The sequence below is a fragment of the Artemia franciscana genome, chromosome 4, assembly GCF_032884065.1.
Source record: "Artemia franciscana chromosome 4, ASM3288406v1, whole genome shotgun sequence".
Classification (NCBI taxonomy): Eukaryota; Metazoa; Arthropoda; class Branchiopoda; order Anostraca; family Artemiidae; genus Artemia; species Artemia franciscana.
This window is the reverse complement of record NC_088866.1, coordinates 62,458,815-62,481,258: the sequence shown is the minus strand read 5'-3', so window position 1 is coordinate 62,481,258 and position 22,444 is coordinate 62,458,815. Positions and strand designations below refer to the sequence as shown.

General features: G+C 35.2%; 1 protein-coding gene across 4 annotated transcripts in view; it reads right to left on the bottom strand.

Moving 5' to 3' along the window:
• LOC136026699 (sodium/calcium exchanger 2-like) overlaps positions 1-22,444 on the bottom strand; it is a 128,831-nt gene that overhangs the window by 38,143 nt on the left and 68,244 nt on the right. For 2 of the 4 annotated variants that reach the window (XM_065703449.1, XM_065703450.1), the window contains exons 7-8: positions 14,924-15,032; positions 1,183-1,296 (exon numbers count right to left, since the gene is read on the bottom strand). In XM_065703449.1, coding sequence (XP_065559521.1) covers positions 1,183-1,296; positions 14,924-15,032 — 223 coding nt within the window. The remainder of the gene's footprint in view (positions 1-1,182; positions 1,297-14,923; positions 15,033-22,444) is intronic. The other 2 variants (XM_065703451.1, XM_065703452.1) reach the window with 1 other exon arrangement.

Genomic DNA, 22,444 nt, shown 5'->3' with positions numbered 1-22,444 from the left:
TTTCTTTAAAGCTTTCACAAGCTCGTAGTTATCATGTGTAAAAATAAGCTTTTCTACACAGTGTGGGGCCAACATAGAACTTAGCAGTACAGAGCATAGAGCTTAGCAGCAACAATCAGTCCTGCACACCTGAAAACCCTTTTTGCCGCGGCACTTGTTGCCGGCAACGACAGAACTTATCTTACAATAGCTGCAATCCATGGCAACTCAGTGAAGTATCTTTTTCAGACGGTAATGGTTGGATTGATTACATCAACTGGAGACAGAATCGGCAAATCTCCAGGCATGGGCTGACAAACCCCGATATAAATCTACTTGACGCTTAATTTGGCGCTCTGATTAGGAGATTCAGGGTTGCTGCTCTTCTGAGAAAACCCAACAGCCGTATTCACACAACTGATTGAGATGGCTGATCCACTGACGGCACCTGAGATTACAGCCTCCTCTTCAGGCTTTTCGAGGGCCCTCTCCTCTTCATACCAGAGAAGATCTACTGCACTAAAATACTCACCAAAAGTTGAAGCGGAGGGACCTGGAGTATTGATTGGACAAATTTATTTTTCAGGAGATGTGATAAAATACCTTACGTCAGCCGCCAGCAAACCATTTTAACTGTCCTATATTTTTAATCTAATCTGGTCCGGTCCCTGATACGCCTGCCAAATTACATCGTCCTATCTTACCTGGAAGTGCATAAAGTGGCAAAACCAGTCCCGACAGACAGACCGACAGACCGTCAGAATTTGCGATTGCTATATGTCACTTGGTTAATACCAAGGGCCATAAAAACTGAACGAACAAAACAAAACAAGAGTTGCTCACCCAACGAGAGCTAAAAACGTACATTATGCTCAGGGACGTGTTCGTGTTTAAAGGGGCCAGGGTATTATGAATAGTCCTATCCCCCAACACCCAAGGAATGTGAAGAATGTAATTCTTATACTTTGGAGAATCCCCCCTACGTACCCTCAACTCTGGAACAGAAAAAAAAAGGAAATTTGGGGCTTTTGTTATAGGGAGATTAACATTTTAGTCTCAACCCGGAGGGAAAACTACCAGGATTAGGACTCTACCCTTCCTGGGATGGTTAAATCTGAAAAAGGAAAATATACACAAGAACATGTGCTTAGGCAGGCAAAGCAAACAACATTAAAGCAAGCGTTGGCTTCACATTGAAAATACCTTTTTCCCCATGTCATGAAGGATCTTGTCTTGCTGCACAGAAAAGAGAGGAAGGGTTAGAATCGACAAAGGTCCAAGAATAAGAGCTCCAAGCACAGGATCTTTTTTTAAGGCCTGTAATGACCTTAAAGTAATATCTTTCTCTAAAAATATGAATTGCTAAAAATATTGCTAAGGTTAATAACCTGATTATTATTCTACCCTGTTAAAAAATAGAGAGGTATTTTATGGACAACATTCCAAAAATAAAAAAAAAAATAAAAATACGAGTTTTTTCTTGGTTTTAGAAACCAATGGAAAAAACGTTTTGCTTTATCCACATACAAATTATAAACCAAGTAATTAATTTTTCGTTATACATTGTACCTTGACAGTGATGAAAACGAGAAAATATCCAACATGGAATGGCAATGTAATATCAGATTAAATATTGCGTATAATACACTATGTCGATTAAGTACTAAAATAAATAAAAATGTATAAAAAAATACATTTATTTAATTAGCTGATTCTCGACGTAGATAACTTCGAAGATCACACTGCCTTTCCATGACGAAAGTAAAACAGTTCAAAATAGGGATGATACCTTTTAATTGACAGTGAATAGATATAAAATTTTTTAACTGGATATTTCGAACACATATACAGTGTTCATCATCAGCAGTGAAACGATTCGAAATATCCAGTTAATTAATTTTATATCTATTCACTGTCAATAAAAAGGTATCATCCCTATTTTGAACTGTTGTACTTTAGCTGATTCTAATTTTATTAGCCATACTGACTGAGAATTATTAATTATGCCTCGATTCATTAATTTGTAATTAAGAATTACTGCCTTTTTTACGTCAACAGCGGAAGCAGATACAGCGTTTTCGCAGGATATTCTCAAGTCCACAAAATTTGTTATAGTCAAAAATACAAAAATCCACACTAATGACATTTCAGAGTTAGCCTCCTCAGCAAACCACACTGTAATTCCGTAAAAGAAGTTAATTAGCGTAAGAATGAAAAATAGTCTGAGATTGGTTTGTTAAACTAATTCGCAAATGAAATAGGTTTACATCCTTAAGAACCCTAAGCAAACGTGTATGATAAGCCTACTTAGCCAAAGCGAAACCACTGTTACAGTTCAATAGTAGTAAAAAAAACATTAACCACAAAGTTTAATTGAAATAAGAGAACATATAAACACACTGTTTTCTTCATATTTTATATATGGTTAGTTTCAACACAGAGCATCTGTTGGTTCTATCGTTTAATCCATTTAGAAGCCACTTGAATTAACTCCACCATACAAAAATTAGAGTAAACTTAAAAAACAGTCAGTTCTAATTCCTGCTCTTGAATTTAATATTTCAATCATCTAGAAAGTGTCCAAATCTTTCTGACGTTAGTACTTGAAGATGAAAAATATGTATATGTATATATATATATATATATATATATATATATATATATATATATATATATGTATATATATATATATATATATTTATATATATATATATATATATATATATATATATATATATATGTATATATATATATATATATATATATATATATATATATATATATATATATATATATATATATATATATATATATATATATATATATATATATATATATATATATATATATATATATATATATATATATATATATATAAATATATATATATATATATATATACATATATATATATATACTAGCTGTTGGGGTGGCGCCAACACCTAGTTCGTGGGGCGCTTCGCGCCCCCCCAAGCCCCCCCGCGCGCGCAAGTCGTTACGCACAATATTAGTTACGCGCCATTGTAGTTCTGTCCCTGTGTCCCACCTGTGAAGAGATAGATATATATATATATATATATATATATATATGTTTTTAACTACGTAAAACATGCGAATATACAACATTCTTCGCTGTCCCATTGTCTGTGTATATAAATAGATTGTCAGGTTTACTGACTCTTGAACATGCAACATATAGTTGTCCATGGGAAAAACAATCCGTATTCAGATCTATACCTCATTATTCTAATGATGTGTCCCTGTGTCCCGGTCGTCATTTATATTCCCTGTGTCCCGGTCGTCATTTGTGTCCCGGTATGTAATTTCATCAGTTGACAAACATGACGTCAGTCGACAAACAACTTCATGACGCATACAGCTCAATCCTTATAATGACGTCAGTCGACAAACATGACGTCAGTCGACACACAAACATGGCGTCACTCGACACACACACACAGACAACTTATATATATGTATATATATATATATATATATATATATATATATATATATATATATATATATATATACATATATATATATATATATATATATATATATATATATATATATATATATATATATATATATATATACTAGCTGTTGGGTGGGGTGCTTCGCCGCCCAAGCCCCCCCCGCGCGCGTAAGTCGTTACGCACCATATTAGTTACGCACCATTGTAGTTATGTCCCTGTGTCCCACCTGTGAATATATATATATATACTAGCTGTTGGGGTGGCGCTACGCGCCACCCCAACACCTAGTTGGTGGGGGCGCTTCGCGCCCCCCCCAAGCCCCCCCGCGCGCGTAAGTCGTTACGCGCCATAATAGTTACGCGCCATTGTAGTTGTGTCCCTATGTCCCACCTGTGAATATAGATATATATATATATATGGTTTTAACTACGTAAAACTTGCGAATATACAACATTCTTTGCTGTCCCATTGTCTTTGCATATAAATAGATTGTCAGGTTATCCCCCTGTTTCCCCCGGTGTCCCCGTTGTAGTTGTGTCCCTGTGTCCCGGTCGTCATTTATATTCCCTGTGTCCCGGGTCCCGGTCATCATTTGTATCCCGGTGTCCCGGTCTGTATATACATTCGTTTTTTAGTTTTGTTTTTCTCCTTTATTTTTTTCCTTTTTTTTTCTTTTTTAGCTTATTTAGATTTTTAGATTTTTTAGTTTTTTTTATTAGTTTTTAGTTTTTATTTCTTTTTAGTTTTTTTGTCCCGGTCGTCATTTATATCCCCCTGTTTCCCCCGGTGTCCCCGTTGTAGTTGTGTCCCTGTGTCCCGGTCGTTATTTATATTCCCTGTGTCCCGGTCGTCATTTGTATCCCGGTGTACCGGTCTGTATATACATTCGTTTTTTAGTTTTGTTTTTCTCCTTTATTTTTTTCCTTTTTTTTTCTTTTTTAGTTTATTTAGATTTTTAGATTTTTTAGTTTTTTTATTAGTTTTTAGTTTTTTTTTCTTTTTAGTTTTTTTGTAGTTTTTACCTTCTTTTTAGTTTTGTTAATTTTTTTTTTTACTTGTGTCCTGGTCGTCATTTATACTCCCTGTGTCCCGGTGCTTTGTTGATTGCTAATCGAACATTCCTTTTGTCCTGGTCGCTTTCTCTTTGAGTGTCGTCATTTATTTTTTTCTTTTTTAGTTCTTTTAGTTTTTACCTTTTTTAGTTTTTTTTTAGTTTTTAGTTTTTTTAGTTTTTTACCTTTTTTTAGTTTTTTTAGTTTTTTAGCTTTTTTATTTTTTTTATTAGTTTTTAGTTTTTTTGTAGTTTTTGCCTTTTTTTTAGTTTTTTGTCCTGGTCGCTTTCTCTTTGAGTGTCGTCATTTATTAGTTTTTTCCTTTTTTTTTTTAGTTTTTTATTGGTTTTTACCTTTATTTTAGCTTATTTTTCAGTTTTTTCCTTTTTTATAGTTTTTTTTTATTTTTTATTTTTTTTAGTTTTTTACCTTTTTTTAGTTTTTTTAGTTTTTTTAGTTTTTTAGCTTTTTTACTTTTTTTATTAGTTTTTAGTTTTTTTTGTAGTTTTTGCCTTTTTTTAGTTTTTTCAGTTTTTTTTTTTAGTTTTTTATTGGTTTTTACCTTTATAGTTTTTTTAGTTTTTTAGCTTTTTTATTTTTTTTATTAGTTTTTAGTTTTTTTTGTAGTTTTTGCCTTTTTTTAGTTTTTTCAGTTTTGACGTCACCTAATCCAGTTTTTTCAGGTGACGTCACCTGACACATCCATCCACAGATCCACAGACAGACAACTTATTTTTATATATATAGATATACATATATATATACATATCTATATATATAAAAATAAGTTGTCTGTGGATGGATGTGTGGATGGATGTGTGGATGGATGTGTCAGGTGACGTCATGTTTCGGCTGACGTCATGAAATTAGTTGCCGTCATTTTTGCTTTGAAGGTGACGTCATTCAAGTTATATAAGACATATGTTCGCCGTCATGTTTCGGCTGACGTCATGAAATTAGCTGCCATCATTTTTGCTTTGAAGGCATCATTTTTGCTTTGAAGGCGTGACGTCATTCAAGTTATATAAGACGGATGTTCGTGTAGAATTCTATTAATGCTTAAGTTTATAATGACTGATGAAGATGCTCAAAGAGTCTATGCCAAAAAACTTGCTGGTGATAGAGAAAGTCAGAAAAGAAAGCGTGCCGAGGAACTACCAGAGCAACGCGAAAGCAGACTTATAGATCTGAATACGGATTGTTTTCCCATGGACCATTATATGTTGCATGTTCAAGAGTCGGTAAACCTGACAATCTATTTATATGCACAGACAATGGGACAGCAAAGAATGTTGTATATTCGCAAGTTTTACGTAGTTAAAAACATATATATATATATCTATATATATAAAAATAAGTTGTCTGTCCGTTACGCCAGATTATATCTTAAATATATATAAAAATGAAACTAAACTGAAAAGCAAACTGAAACTAAAAATGTAGAAACTGGTAATTGCATAAATATTTCTATATATTTTGACAATAGATTAAAGTAATTCGAAAACCTTATAACAGATATTTATAATTTTGAGTTTTATTATAAATTGTCGAGTGTTTGCATGCTTGGTACGTAAAATTTTTTTCTAACATCAATGTTAGAATGACACATAGAAATCTATTAATGTTTAAGTTTAAAATGACTGATGAACTTACAATGGCAAAAGCCGATGAAGATGCTCAAAGAGTCTATGCCAAAAAACTTGCTGGTGATAGAGAAAGTCAGAAAAGAAAGCGTGCCGAGGAACTACCAGAGCAACGCGAAAGCAGACTTGCTGCTAAAAGAGAAAGTGAAAAAAGAAAGCATGCCGAGGAACTACCAGAGCAACGCAGAAGCAGACTTGCTGCTAAAAGAGAATGTGAAAAAAGAAAGCATGCCGAGGAACTACCAGAGCAACGCAGAAGCAGACTTGCTGCTAAAAGAGAATGTGAAAAAAGAAAGCATGCCGAGGAACTACCAGAGCAACGCGAAAGCAGACTTGCTGCTAAAAGAGAAAGTGAAAAAAGAAAGCATGCCGAGGAACTACCAGAGCAACGCAGAAGCAGACTTGCTGCTAAAAGAGAATGTGAAAAAAGAAAGCATGCCGAGGAACTACCAGAGCAACGCAGAAGCAGACTTGCTGCTAAAAGAGAATGTGAAAAAAGAAAGCATGCCGAGGAACTACCAGAGCAACGCGAAAGCAGACTTGCTGCTAAAAGAGAAAGTGAAAAAAGAAAGCATGCCGAGGAACTACCAGAGCAACGCGAAAGCAGACTTGCTGCTAAAAGAGAAAGTGAAAAAAGAAAGCATGCCGAGGAACTACCAGAGCAACGCAGAAGCAGACTTGCTGCTAAAAGAGAATGTGAAAAAAGAAGGCGGGCCGAGGAATTACAAGAACAGCAAGAAATCAGGCTTGCTGCTGATAGAGAAAGTAAGAAAAGAAAGCGTGCCGAGGAATCAGAGCAATCTGAAAGTTATCGCCTGGCATTCAGGTACAACCCAGTCGATGATTATAGCTTGAGTAGCTGTGTTCAAATCGGGACAATGTCTAAAATTTGTCCCTATTGCAAGGCCTTGAAATTCAATGGTGAAACAATGGGAATGTGTTGCGCCTCAGGAAAAGTTAAACTTCCTCTATTGGCTGCACCACCAGAGCCATTGAAGACTTTCCTTACTGGAACTACGTCAGAATCTAAGCGTTTTTTGTCAAAAATCAGACAATACAACTCATGTTTCCAAATGACGTCGTTTGGAGCCCAAATCGAAAATCCAGATCAATTTATGTCTACTTTCAAAGTAAAAGGGCAAATTTATCATAAAGCAGGGTCCCTTCTACCATTATTAGGCGAGAATCATAAATTTTTACAATTGTACTTCATCAGTGATAGAAATTCTGAATTGAATGCACGTTGCGAAATTTCTCCCAACGTTGAAAGGACAATCGTTTCCCAATTGCAACATCTTTTCCACGAAAATAATAATTTAGTGCGTCTGTTCAAAACAGCCATCGATTTGATGCCTACTGATACTCATAAAATTGTTATTTCCGCTGACAAAACGCCTCCTGGCCAACATGTGCGTAGATACAATGCTCCGACTATCGACGAAGTGGCAATCGTTATGGTCGGTGATCAGTTTTTACCTCGAGATATTATTCTACATAAGCGAAACGCCCAGTTGTTAAGAATTGCTGAAACTCATCGATGCTACGATGCCCTACAATATCCTATCATTTTTTGGGATGGAGCCGACGGCTATCACTTTAATATTAAATTGATGAATCCAGCCACTAACAAAGAAATGAATAAGAAATGCAGTGCAATGCATTATTATTCCTATAGACTAATGATTCGGCAGGATGAAGAAAATTATATTTTAAAATGCCGTGAATTGTTTCACCAATTTGTCGTGGATATGTATGCAAAAATTGAATCAGAACGTTTGCTATATATCCGCCTGAATCAGACCAAGCTCCGCTCTGAACAATACATTCATTTGCGAGATGCAGTTATAAATGACGGTAATACCACAAACGTTGGAAGATTAACAATTTTACCTTCGTCATATGCTGGCAGTCCACGTCATATGCATGAATATGCTCAAGATGCTATTGCGTATGTTCGTCTCTATGGTCGTCCAGATTTATTTATTACATTTACATGTAATCAATCTTGGGACGAGATACTGCAGCTTTTACTTCAAGGACAATCGGCGGTTCATAGGCATGACATTACGGCACGTGTCTTCCGGCAAAAGTTGAAGTCACTGATAAACTACCTTGTAAAACATGAAGTGTTTGGTTCAGTGCGATGCTGGATGTACTCAGTGGAATGGCAAAAACGAGGTTTGCCACACGCACATATACTAATCTGGCTACATAAAAAAATTACTTCAAACGAAATTGATGATGTGATTTCCGCTGAAATACCTGATAAAAATGTCGATAAGGGGTTACATGATATTATTGTAAAAAATATGATACATGGACCTTGCGGTGCACTGAACGAAAATTCACCATGCATGGCCAAAGGAAGGTGCACAAAGCAATATCCTCGACTTTTGGTACCCACAACAATTACTGGCAATGATGGTTACCCACAATATAGAAGAAGATCTACTGAAGATGGCGGTAAAACAGCAATAATAAAGAAGCGTAACGGTACCACCATCGAAGTAGATAACCAGTGGGTTGTTCCATATTCCCCTTTATTATCCAAAACATTTAATGCACATATAAACGTTGAATACTGTAACTCCGTAAAGGCAATAAAATATATATGTAAATACGTCAACAAAGGCAGTGACATGGCAGTTTTTGGCTTGCAGTCCGAAATCAAAGATTTCGATGAAATCGTAGAATATCAGGCTGGAAGATACATAAGCAGTAATGAAGCTGTTTGGCGAATTCTTTCATTTCCGATACATGAACGTAGTCCAGCTGTTGTTCACTTAGCGGTACATTTACAGAATGGTCAACGTGTTTATTTCACGGAAACCAACGTGCAACAAAGAGTCCTGAATCCACCGGATACAACATTAACAGCTTTTTTTTCGCTTTGCAAAAATGATTCTTTTGCGAAAAAACTGCTGTATACTGAAGTGCCTTCGTATTACACGTGGAATACTAAAAATAAAGTATTTGAACGTCGAAAACAGGGTAAGTCAGTCGACGGCCAACCTACCATCTTCAAAGATACCACGATAGGAAGACTCTACACCGTTCACCCCAATCAACATGAATGCTTCTTTCTACGCCTGCTTTTGGTGAATGTACCTGGTCCGACATCCTTTGAGTATTTGAGGACTGTAAATGGTACTATACATGACACTTACCGTAGTGCATGCCAAGCTCTGAATTTATTGGAGAATGACCAACACTGGGATAACTGCATCAATGACGCGTGCGAAACGTCAACCCCAAGTCAAATTCGTGCATTGTTTGGCATCATTTTAACAACTTGCTCTCCATCAGCTCCTACAGAGTTATGGGAAAAATATAAGTCAAAAATGTCCGAAGATATACTTCATCGAAAACAGTTAGAGACGTCAGACATGACTTTTGATTTTACACCAGAAATTTATAACTACACTTTAGTTGTTATAGAAGATATTTGCATAAGTATGGCAAACAAACCTCTTCAGGGTTTGGGAATGCCTTCACCTAACCGTATCGCTGCTGTTTCGACATGTGTAGAATTGGATCGTGAACAAAGTTACAGTACGAGTGATCTATTGTCGTATGTACAAAATAACATTTCCAAGTTAACGTCGGAACAAAAAGACATTTATGATACGATAATGCATTGTGTCGATAACAACGTTGGAGAAATTTTCTTTTTGGATGCGCCAGGAGGTACTGGTAAAACGTTTGTGATAAAACTGATTCTGGCATCAATTCGATCTAAAAATGATATAGCGTTGGCAATTGCGTCGTCCGGAATAGCCGCAACATTGCTGCCTGGTGGAAGAACTGCTCATTCCGCTTTGAAATTGCCTCTGAACTTGCATTCTACAGAAACTCCCACGTGCAATATTTCCAAATCATCTGGGATGGGTAAAGTATTGCAGCAATGCAAACTTATTATTTGGGATGAGTGCACAATGGCACACAAAAAATCGCTCGAGGCTCTGGATCAATGCTTGAAAGATTTAAGAGGGAATTCGAAACCCTTTGGCAGCACATTAATATTGCTTGCAGGAGATTTCAGGCAAACATTACCTATAATACCTAGATCAACTCCTGCAGACGAAATGAATGCTTGCCTGAAAAATTCTAATTTATGGGCACACGTAAAAACATTAAAATTAACTACAAATATGCGTGTCCGATTGCAAAACGATGACTCTGGTCAAACATTTTCAGATCAATTGCTAGCAATGGGAAACGGAAAGCTCCCAGTAGACTCAATTTCAGGACGTATACAACTACCTGCTGATTTCTGTAATTTAGTGACGTCCAAAAATGAATTGATTGAAAATATATTTCCGAATATTCTAAAAAATTATAAAAATAATAAATGGCTAAGTGAAAGAGCGATTCTCGCACCCAAGAATATAGACGTCCACGAAATCAACAATATTGTTTTGACCAAGATTCAAGACCAGGCAGTCCTTTACAAGTCAGTCGACACAGTTTTGGAACCAAATGAAGCGGTTAATTATCCATCTGAATTTTTAAATTCCATAGATCTTTCAGGGTTTCCACCACACGTGCTACAACTAAAAATAGGCGTACCAATAATATTGTTACGTAACATAAACCCACCAAAGCTTTGCAATGGCACTCGACTTGCCGTAAAAAAAACAATGGAAAACCTAATAGAGGCCACAATCCTGACAGGGCCTTTTGAGGGTGAGGCTGTTCTTATTCCTCGCATTCCCATGATTCCAACAGATCTGCCTTTTCAATTTAAAAGATTGCAATTCCCAATTCGATTAGCATTTGCAATCACCATTAACAAAGCTCAAGGTCAATCATTAGAAAAATGTGGTATTGATCTTAATACTGATTGTTTTTCCCATGGACAATTGTACGTTGCATGTTCGAGGGTCGGTAAACCTGACAATCTATTTATATGCAGCGAGAATTGGACAGCGAAGAATGTTGTATATTCTCAAGTTTTACGAAGTTAGTTGTATTTCGGAACAGACTGTTGTATATTCACAAGTTTTACGTAGTTAATTTGTATTGTATCTATCTATCTATCTATCTATATAAAAACGAGTTGTGTGTATGCATGTTTGTTTGTTTGTAAAAAGAACGTTTGCATATGACGTCATTATTAGTGCATACGGCTTTGTATATGGACAGACAATGGGAAAGCCAAGAATGTTGTATATTCGCAATTTTTACGTAGTTTGAAACACATATATAAATCTATCTATATTCACAGGTGGGACACAGGGACACAACTACAATGGCGCGTAACTAATATGGCGCGTAACTAATATGGCGCGTAACGACTTACGCGCGCGGGGGGGCTTGGGGGGGGCGCGAAGCGCCCCCACCAACTAGGTGTTGGGGTGGCGCGAAGCGCCACCCCAACAGCTAGTATATATATATATATATATATATATATATATATATATATATATATATATATATATATATATATATATATATATATATATATATATATATATGTTTTTAACTACGTAAAACTTGCGAATATACAACATTCTTCGCTGTCCCATTGTCTGTGCATATAAATAGATTGTCGGGTTTACCGACTCTTGAACATGCAATATATAATTGTCCATGGGAAAAACAATCCGTATTCAGATCTATACCTCATCATTCTAATGATTGCCCTTGAGCTTTGTTGACGGTGATTGCTAGTCGAATATTCCCTGAGTTGCCGTCGTCATTTATATATCCCCCTGTGCCCCCCGGCGTCCCCGTTGTAGTTGTGTCCCTGTGTTCTGGTCGTCATTTATATTCCCTGTGCCCCGGTCGTCATTTGTGTCCCGCTGTTTTTTTAAGTTTTTTTTCTTTTTAGGTTTTTTCTTTTGTTTGTTTTTTTCGCGCCATATTAGTTACGCGCCATTGTAGTTGTATCCCTGTGTCCCACCTGTGAATATAGATAGATATATATGTGTTTGTAAAACTTGCGAATATACAACATTCTTTGCTGTCCCATTGTCTGTGCATATAATATCCCCCCTGTGCCCCCCGGCTCCCCGTTGTAGTTGTGTCCCTGTGTCCCGGTCGTCATTTATATTCCCTGTGTCCCAGTCAGTCGACAAAAAACTTCATGACGACATACAGCTCAATCCTTATAATGACGTCAGTCGACAAACATGACGTCAGTCGACACACAAACATGACGTCAGTACACAGACAAACAACTTATTTATATATATATAGAAGATATATATCTTATTCCGTGAAAAAATCTTCCAGGAGAAGTTCGATGTTTTTTCCAACACATAAATCTTTCCCAAGGAAAGACACAAGTTTCTCTTAAGCCAATTAAGCAACATTTCCTAAATAAACAGATCTGGTAAGAAAAAGATTGGATAAATTGATAAATTAGTAAATAGCAGCGAATGTATATTTAGCAAGTAACTTTCTCACTGAGATGAATTATGTCTGTTTCGAATTGACGGTTTTTGAGAAACAGGAAAAAAAGTTTATTACTTTTACTACTACATAATTAAATAATTCCCAATGGATTTTTGTACCACAGGCTGATACCGGATTGAGATCATATTGATAAGAAAATAAAAAGGAACACACATTTTTATGCGGAACTTTTCCTTGTTCTATCGTTGATATTCATTATTTAGGGCATCGCTTTCAGTAGAAGTATTGTTACTGTTGCAATAAAGTAAAGAACGAACCATGGTACATAGCGACGAAAGTTTAAAAAATATGTTTGTAAAAAATTGACTAATAAGAAAAAATTGCCATTTGTAGCTGATTCATGAATGACAAATTTATCCCGATAACTCTGTTATTCCGAAATCCAATATATAGTAATTAAAAAATTGCCAGAAACCCCTCAAAATGGCGCCTGATTGACACAAAAATACACCATTAAAATCAATATATCCAAAGACCCTACAAAAGGAACTTTACAGCCCCCTGTCTTGAACAACAAGAAAAATCACCTTTTTGCAAGGGTAGCATTGATCTGTCCTCTTTTTTCTTTTTCTTTTTTCCTTCTTTACTGCTAGCGGGGCACAAATATTGTAATTAACTGCACGCAATATTTGAAATTAAATGCAATTTTTGACAAAAAAAAACTACTTCTTCGTATACAAGACAATGAATGACATCATAATCGTAGGTCGCAACCATAAATGACGTTATAGTAAATCTATATGCTGACGTCAGAATTATAAATCGAAAAAAAAATAAAGGATGAAACAGTGTAGTCATAATGATAAGGGCTACCGAAACAAATATAGACAAGATTTGGTTAGTTCTTTACTAGATCCTTTCCAAGATCAAATCTAACAATATCTACTAGATTTTTCTCTACGTGATAAATAATTAGAATTTCAAACTCAAAATCTACTTTTAGCCGCTATTTTAGATAAAAAGGCATTTAATTAATGGAAACATTTAACCTTTTTCTTAAAAATAAGTTTAGTGGGTTTCCTTAATGTGAACTAAATGTATCTAATATACCAATATAATTCGTATATTTCATAATATATTAAATGATAATATAATTAAATGTAATAATAATAATATAATTAAATGTAATAATTTAATTATATGCAAAATAGTTGTATGATTAGACTACATGTAACTATGAGTTGTCCAAATAGACCTTTGATCATGCTTAACAGAGATAGTATAAGCTAGATTCGCACAGGGGTTGAATGTCTCTTTGTTGGCCAGATTTCAAATCGCCCAGCGAAGAAAATATTATTGTATGAGCGATTTTGATTTTTTTTTTTTTTTTTATTCCAATTAGAGTTCCGAAATTTGTCTCTCGAATTCAGGACAATGGTTTAATTAAAAGATTCCTTTCTACCTACAGTTACAAGTACACAATATTTTTCAATTTTTGGAACGGAAATAATTTTCGTTCTTAGAAAAGAACAATGTGGCCAATGTATTTTTTCAGTCAAAGACCATCATGTTTGGGAATTTCGTTAGAGACAAAAAGACGGGTTTATTAATATAAATAAACAAAAGAAAACAACCAAATGGCCCGAAGCAGAATTTGTTTGGGCTTACAACCATAGTACACATACAGACAAAAACAATACGAAAAAGGAGAGGAAAAAGTCAGAAAAAAGAAAAGAAAAGAAACATCTTGGCTCCACTTCAGGTCCACTCAACTATCGACACCATAAATATTTAGGGAAAATAGCTTTAATTCCCACATGAATTCACGAAAATTATCCATGTTTCTCAAAGTCAAAGTTTGGCAGTCAAATAGTAATAATGATTACGACTTATAAAAGTTTATTAACATTTATTCATTGTTAAACTCATTCTTCGGATTTTGGGAACCTAACCTGATGACTTTACATGATGATAGTTATTAGACTAAGACAGGCTCTAGCTAAAGTTTTCAGAAAAGAATCGTCTAGTTTCAGGAAAAAGAGAAGATGTAGTCAACGGAATTTCCATCGTTAAGAGTGAAAATTGAAAGCATTTTACTTGTCACACCCATTCAGTTCTCAGCTTTACAGATTATGAATAGAACTTTGATTCAGCTGATAGAAAAGATTTTGTGAAGGTCTTACCCTTGCATGGTATATCATACAAGATTATACTTCGAGTATTGTTTTAGTTTTCGTTTTATTGGCAAAATGAAAACAGAATCAGCCAATAAAAAAAGGCAAGAAAACAACGTTTTCTCAAATTAAAAAACGCGTTTATTTTGGTGGTTCTCATTGGCCGATTTCTATTACGTTTCGTCTCTAAAACGCCAAAATAAAACTCAGCTTTCCTAATTTTCTAGAATACTTACTTGTTGAAGTTTCAAACTCAATTGTGGTTTCAGTTTTCTGCTCCCCGTCATGCTCCTAACAGCACCAATCCGATAGTAAAGTCGATCATGTGGTTGGCAGTCAACAAGTCTGAAAGAAGGAGTCATACCTTAAGTTAAAAATTCTAAAACATTCATAGCAGAAAATAGAACAAATTTTTCTTTTAGTAATTTATATGATTAACGATTTCAAAACCGACAAAAATTTTAAAAACAGAAAAATTTCAAGCGCATTTTTTTGATGACTTCTATTTTCAATTGTAGTTCTACAGCCCAAGACGTCTCATTTGGCTCTTTATATTGCTTTAATTCATCATTGAAGATACACTAAGACCAATTGTGCTGATTGCTGATTGTACAATTGCAGAGCTAGTTAAACTCAAACTAGCATTCAAATGTTGGAAATGCATGTTGTCTCTTTGAAATTCGACCAAGAGCAGTTTTAAGATAGTCCCCAGTGCATTTCCTGGCTGATCGCCTATAAGACGGAGATCAGCACCGAGGGTAGGGACTGTAAAGTCTAAAACCTCATTCTTCTCTTCTTCTAGTGCACAACCGACTCCGTCTGCTACTAAATGCACATATGGTTAGAAGCTAGAGCTAGATTTAATATTGGATCAAATATATTTGAGGTTAAAGAGGAATTTGTAATTTTTGATATAAGCTTTGCGTGTTAAAGGGGGTTTCTAGGCATTTAGTGGATAGTAATTTAAGGAGTAACAGGATAAAAATACGCTATTAAGACAAAAGTAGCTTATAACCTACATTATGGGTCAGATTTGGGGTTTTGCTAAAGCAGCTAATCCAGAAGCTGTTCAAGCTGAGATACTTTAGGAGAATTCTAGACCAAAAGGATTCATTTCGTTCAGTGGTAATGAAAGGAGATTAGGGGTTTTATTCTTTAAGGAGTGCTAGGTTGGTTAGAATTGTGAAATTTTGGGAGAAAATAATTAGGTTACCTAGAGTTCGGCTTCTCAAGTCAACTTATTTGGATAGCTTCATGGATGGCAGACGTGATTCGTGGTTAAATTAGGACAAGGAAAAAACTGGACCCTTGTGAACTGTCGAGGATATGGAATGAAGAAAAAGAGCCGATGGATGAGAGTGTGTCAGGATAGAAGGAAGTGCAACAAATCCTAAACGACTAAGAAATCCAAGAGGACCAATCCATGGATTGGATGTTTTACTCCCGAGCTAAATAGCGGGGGAAGAGGAGGAGAAAAGGTTTATCTAAGATTTGGAGTTGAAAAAAGAAAATTTTAAGAACTTGTTGTTGCTGAGGGGGTGGTTTTTGCTAAGGAGAGAAGAAATTTTTTGGGGAAATTTATGTTGGCGACCATCCTTACTTTTGCCCGATGTGAATATGTGTGAATAAGAATCTTTTTCATTTTGTATGTGTATGTGAAGAGCTGTCTGAATTACAGAATGAATGTTTTGAACAAGTGTCTGCGAGTGATTGTTGTTTAATTGAGCGGATGTCTGAGAAAAATACGTGTGTTACTAAACAGCAGTGTCAGTATGTTCATATAGGGGCTAAACATAGGGAATGATGTTTTAGAGGATAGTTTGTTAGGGTATGTAGATGTTCAAGTTTATTATGTTTGTTTTTGTCAGTTAAAGCTGTTCACCTTCTTGTGTTTGTTGTTGTTGGTTGTGTGTTTTGTATCATTTGAAGTTGATTGTCATTCTTATCTTTTTCGTGTTCTTATTTTGTGTGTTGCTAAGAATCACAGAATTTACGATAAAACTCATCTTATCCAGCACCACACTTTTTCTTTGGCGCTACAGAAATGTGGACTCATCGTGAGGTATAGGCTATATATAGTTTACCGGTACCTTCATCAAAACTTGTGTATTCAATTCAGAAAACAGTCTTTTGCTACACATGGAGAATCCTAGATATCAACAATATGTAGCTTGTAGTTGTACACTAGCACAAATTCACAATAGTGGGACCCCTGTTTTCTCTGGATAGGCTCAAGGACCTTGTCAAAAAAGGAAAAAATCAGTTTGAAAATATACCTTATGAGTTTGTGGTACAATCTTTTAACACCCTCTCCTCCGCGCTCTATCACTAGTCTGCTGGGATTATGAGTTTAACCAGTGTACAGCAATATCAAGACGGTGTTTAATTCATAATTTTTTTATTCAATGACTTTACCAGAATTTTATCAAAGCAGATAAAGGGTCTCTTCAAACGGCATGAAAAAGTCTTCAATCTACTGCAAGATGGTTAGGAAACCAATCTGCAGTGTTTCTCCCTAACAAAATTTTTGTATCTTTTCAGCTTGCTGATATTAACGTACATATGGGTTTACCCTAGATTCTATGTTTGTATGTGAAGTGTTATTTCATACTTGAATATAGTCAGTTTGATTAATAAATAAGGATTTACTATACCTTATGATTTTAATTTGTTTTCTAAGAAGCCTGCCCGAAAAATTTCAAGCAAAGTGGAAACTAATTCAATGGGTGCCCCTCCACCCACAAACACACAAATTGAAGGTATCTTCCTGCCTGATTTTAAAGATGAACATTATACTAGGCTACCTGTGAGTATCATGCCTAGCATACAAATTTAAGATTAGGAAAAGTAAAAAGAGGCCAAGGGCCTTTGGGCTCATTTTTTCCAGTATAGGATTTCCTGATTTTTTCTTTTGGTCTTTTATATTTTCATTATTCATTATATTAATTTCATTACATAACATATTTTTGATGACCTACAATGGCCTATGGTAAAGCCTTCAAATGTGTGTCTATGACGAGTCATTTGTCGATTAGTTCTAACCATGCTCGTTAGAAGAAGAGGAGAAAGGGTAAGGAACGTGTCCCCTGCAAATATTGTGATTTGAATGATTATATTGTAATGTTTACAATATTTTATTGTTTTTTTTTTGTTTTTTTGACGACTATGCTCTTCCCAAAAATTGACTTCATATTACCTGCTTATTTTTTCAGCATGAAAATGAGCCTAAGCCATATACATTTAGTGGCTTAAGTTGTTCTTTTCAAATCTAGTCAGTTTTTTTTTCTAGTAACACAAAAGATTATGCAGAAAAGTAACTATTTCGGAAGGGCCGTCAATCATCTGTCAGAGGAAGGTATTCCCGCCATATTTGTTATAAGCATAGTCGATTTGCATAGAAACCGTATAATTTGTTTTCGGAATGGAGCTGATCCGGTATGTCACCTTTTGTGCTTGTGGCCCCCCGGACTATTTAGGCCAAAAGTCAGTTGCAAAAAATTATGCAACAAATTTATTAGTAATTTTGAATATGGCCAAACCAAGAAATTTGAGGTTTTTTGGCGCTGTCACGTCGAAATACTGGTTAATACTAACTTTTGACCTTACAAAACATTATATCAGATGTTCACACTCAGACTAGAATATTTCCTACATATGTTTTGGGACTCATTAAGGGAGAAGGGACACGAGTTTGATTAAAATGAAACATAGGCGAATTATGTAAAATATTATAAGGAACTATACACTTTAAAAATGTCGAGAATCTAGAGAACATGAGCTTTGGGTCATCCCAACCTATGTAGGCAGAAAGCCTCCTGCTTGTATTTCCAGCATATAACTTGCATTTTGTTATTTGAAAACAGGTTTATATCTATAATTTTCCCGTCACGATTATTGCAACACAAATCTGCAACGTTATATTTTTATAACTTGTAAAGCTGCCAAAACGAAATCTGTATAACTGCATGAATTTGCGGGTTAACATTTTCCACATTACTATTCATATTTTTCTTCATGCTATTAATGGCTGGTGATACCTACTTTGACTGATAAACAGTCTCAGGCTAAAATCGTGCCTGACATTCTCATTTTCACTTTTGAATACTACTGTACGCTCCAATTTATTTTGAAGTATTCTATAGGATAAAGTAAAACAAAGAAGCAGCGATGGTTCTGGCCTCTCACCCCCAGGGAAAAATATTGATTTGCGCTTTCCCTCCCCCCTGTCTCCTAAAAATCTCCTGCCAAATTCACAATTTGCTTTTACTTACTATCAACTATACCCTCTAGTTTATTTTAGTAAATACAAAATTACAAGATGATTATAGCTGTTAGATTGATATTTGTGTATTATAGCCACCACACTCTAGAAACTTCTATCGCGAACATGAGACAATAACTGATTTCGTCGTCTTTATACCTGCGCCGCTAACTTACACACTTTATGTGTGCAATGCACTCTTTTTTTTTTCATTGCACTCTTTCACTGCATGGACCCGATTTGCACTCTTTTTGCCAATTATTTACTCTTTGCATTCTTTTCCGAAATGATGATAGAAAAAGCATTATCAAAATAAAAAAAAAAACTTCAAATTAAATTATTTGAGTGCAAAAGATAACCCAGCTCGCCGGTATATCTGTTATCTCTGCTTCTGCCGTCCTCCAGTCGCCTTTCTGGTAATTTCAACCATTTACAAAGAAGTAGATCAAAATATAAATAACAAGTGAAAATGTGGTAATTAAACATCAAACTTTATAGAAGGAAGACAAAACCTATTCGGCACAACCAGTCTTCTTTAAAATGGAAAAGTGAGAATGCAACATAAATGTAGAAATGCAACATACTAGAAACGCAACATACTATAAGCCGACGGAGAAGCAACAGCCAAAACAACTCTACTCTTTAACTGATAAATTCTGCAGACTTAGGCCTATGCACCATTTTAAAGCGCGAAACTGCTTGTGATAGCCCTTTTTCTGGAATAAAAATCTTACAAGCCAGCAAAGAATCAAGAGATCTGGGCTTCAAGTACAAAAACGATTGGATCCATCGATTTCTTTCACACTGAAGTTGATTTATGTCACTGATAGCCATTTTCTGTTAAAGACTAGGCTTTCCATTAGGGTTTAACGCTATATAGTACGCGAGAATAGCCTGTCCACTACTCAACAGGACGAGCTTATTCCCTGATGTTTCTAGTGTAGAAAATTATCCTGTTTTTTACATAAGAAGATAGCATCTTGCCTGTTGTTTTGACTTGCATACTGTACATTGTGTGTCAGTTGTATTTTGGCCTTTTTTGTTCTACAGGGTGTTATGGAACTTATGATTCTGCAATTTATTATTTAAAAGCTATGCTTACAAGAAATTAAAATACTCCTCGCCTTACATATTTTGTAACTTTTTTGATTGTTAGTTTTAAGCATTAATTTATCTATATGAGTTGGCTCCGAGACGTAATTTGTGTGCTGTTTTGAAGGATAATAAGTCCGTTTTGTTTCTGCTTCCTTAACTAACTTCAAGACCGAGAGTTATAAGCAGTCATGTATAGTGATGGAGCATGCTCCATTAAGGCTCGCCCTCTTTCAAATCACAAGATTTTTGTGATTTTTCCTATGGTTGCTCGTTGTGAATGAATGAATGAATGAACTTCCCCGTAAAAGTATAAAAAAAAAACACTACGGAGTATTATAAATATACAAAAACAAAAACGATAAACAGCGAGAAAAAAAATTCAAACTAACAAAAAACAACATGGACTAATTAACCAGTATCAATATGGAAAAAAGACTGTAGAGAGTCGTAAACGTGAATAAAGTTGATAGTCTTTTTACATAAATCATCACTGGAAGAACGAATCTGAGAAGTCAAATCTATTAAACCATATCGAGCAATTATTTTTTTTGTTTCGGTGCCATCTAGGAAGCCGGAAGAGGTATTTGCAATATCTGAAATAAGCAGCACGTAGAGTATAGTGACACAGATGAACCATGCGTGATAAAAACAAAAGCACAAGGGGCGCAATAAGCGTTATAAATCAGCGCAGCGTTGCGGTTGTAACGGCTTGCATTTGTCTAATTTTTAATTTGTGGCCTATTTGAAATTTTGGACAGCTCAAAAGTCAATTCCTGTGTAGATTTCTTATTAACTTCTGCCTGTATATCCTTATGTTTGCACACATGATGAATTGCCTGCCTTATAAAAAGAGCTTGAGTAAATTGCGATTTATTGTTGTTTTTGTGCTGGGAACTATTCTTTGAAGATATAATAAGAATTTGGTTTATGAACTCTGTTGTTGTTTATAAAACTGTGTAGTTATCGAAGGGGCTCCAACGTCTCCTCAATCGCCATTGCAAATGTATCAAAACAAAATGTTATGTCACTTGTATTATTGAACATTTTTGCAAGCTATTGATGTGGTTTTTTTATGGTAGAAAATCTAAACTTGCACTTCTGTTTTGTTGGGATAAACAACCCAGAAAGACATTTTCCCTGATTCACATGATCTAAAATACCCCTTTCACAGAACTCCTGTCTCATTCACATTTATTCATATTCATTAATATGCTCAAACCTAATGCATTCAAAGCAAAGCAGCACATTCGCCGAACAAGCAGCTATCCCTTTCTGGGAATGTCCCAGAAAACTATTCATTTCATATAAAAATTAGACATAAATTTACAAGAAAGGAAAGAAGGATAAAATCCAGTAGAGGAACAAAGAATTTTTGTGTGTGACAAAGAATATTTTCACCATTTTTTTTTTTTTTCGCTGCTAGGGTACGGTATTTGACTACAGAGAAGTCAGCTATAGATCATGACTTGTTACATGGACCTATTATATTCTTTTCAAAACATTTGGACAAAATGATGACAAAACTTTATCTAAACATTTGATGAATTCAATTAAGTTCAGTTAAAGACCCAAGCAATCAAAATGAACCCTTGCAAAATTCAAACAGAGCAATACCTTTTAAACTAAAAAGAGAATGATAATCATTATATAACCCATTATTTTAGAGATTGATATAAATAGGGAGCCTTCCTAACTTTTTCTAAATTACATTTGAAAAATTTAGAGGTAACAGGTTTATTGATCGAACAATAACTGATAATTACTTATATGGTGTAAGAGTGGTCAGAGCAGTGAAAGGGCTGCGCGCGCAACGGTGACCGCACACGCAAATTTTTGACTTACATTCTTTTTAAATTACTTGCACTCTTTTTTGCCCTTGATTTGCACTCTTTATAGACGTCGACAATTGGCAACCCTTCTTTATACCAGACATTTAGATTCGGCTCGGGGGGAATCTACATCGTAGCTATATTTTAATTAAATGTTCAGTTAGTATTATTAATTTTGTTACTAAACTATTATGTTTTCATTATATCTTGGTATATTTCATTATGATTAACCTAACTTTACTTATTGAGTGCGGTAGCTATAAGACACAAGTAACGTTAGGCTATTTATTTGACATTTTGCACCCCTAAAATTTCTGCGCCTGAGCCAAGTGTCCCCTCTACCCCCCCCTAAAACCGCCTCTGTAAGCAAGGGACCTTTTCTCCTATACCTATACCCCTGTTTAAATGCATGGGGAATGTATAATTTCGGCTATATATTGGCATATTGGGGCGAAGAGGACGGTAAAATAAAGTGAAGTACTTTTACGAAGGATACAAGAACCTTTCTCTAATTTGCCACCAACACCATATAATGTGTAAATATATAGCCCAAATTACGTTTTCCATGGATT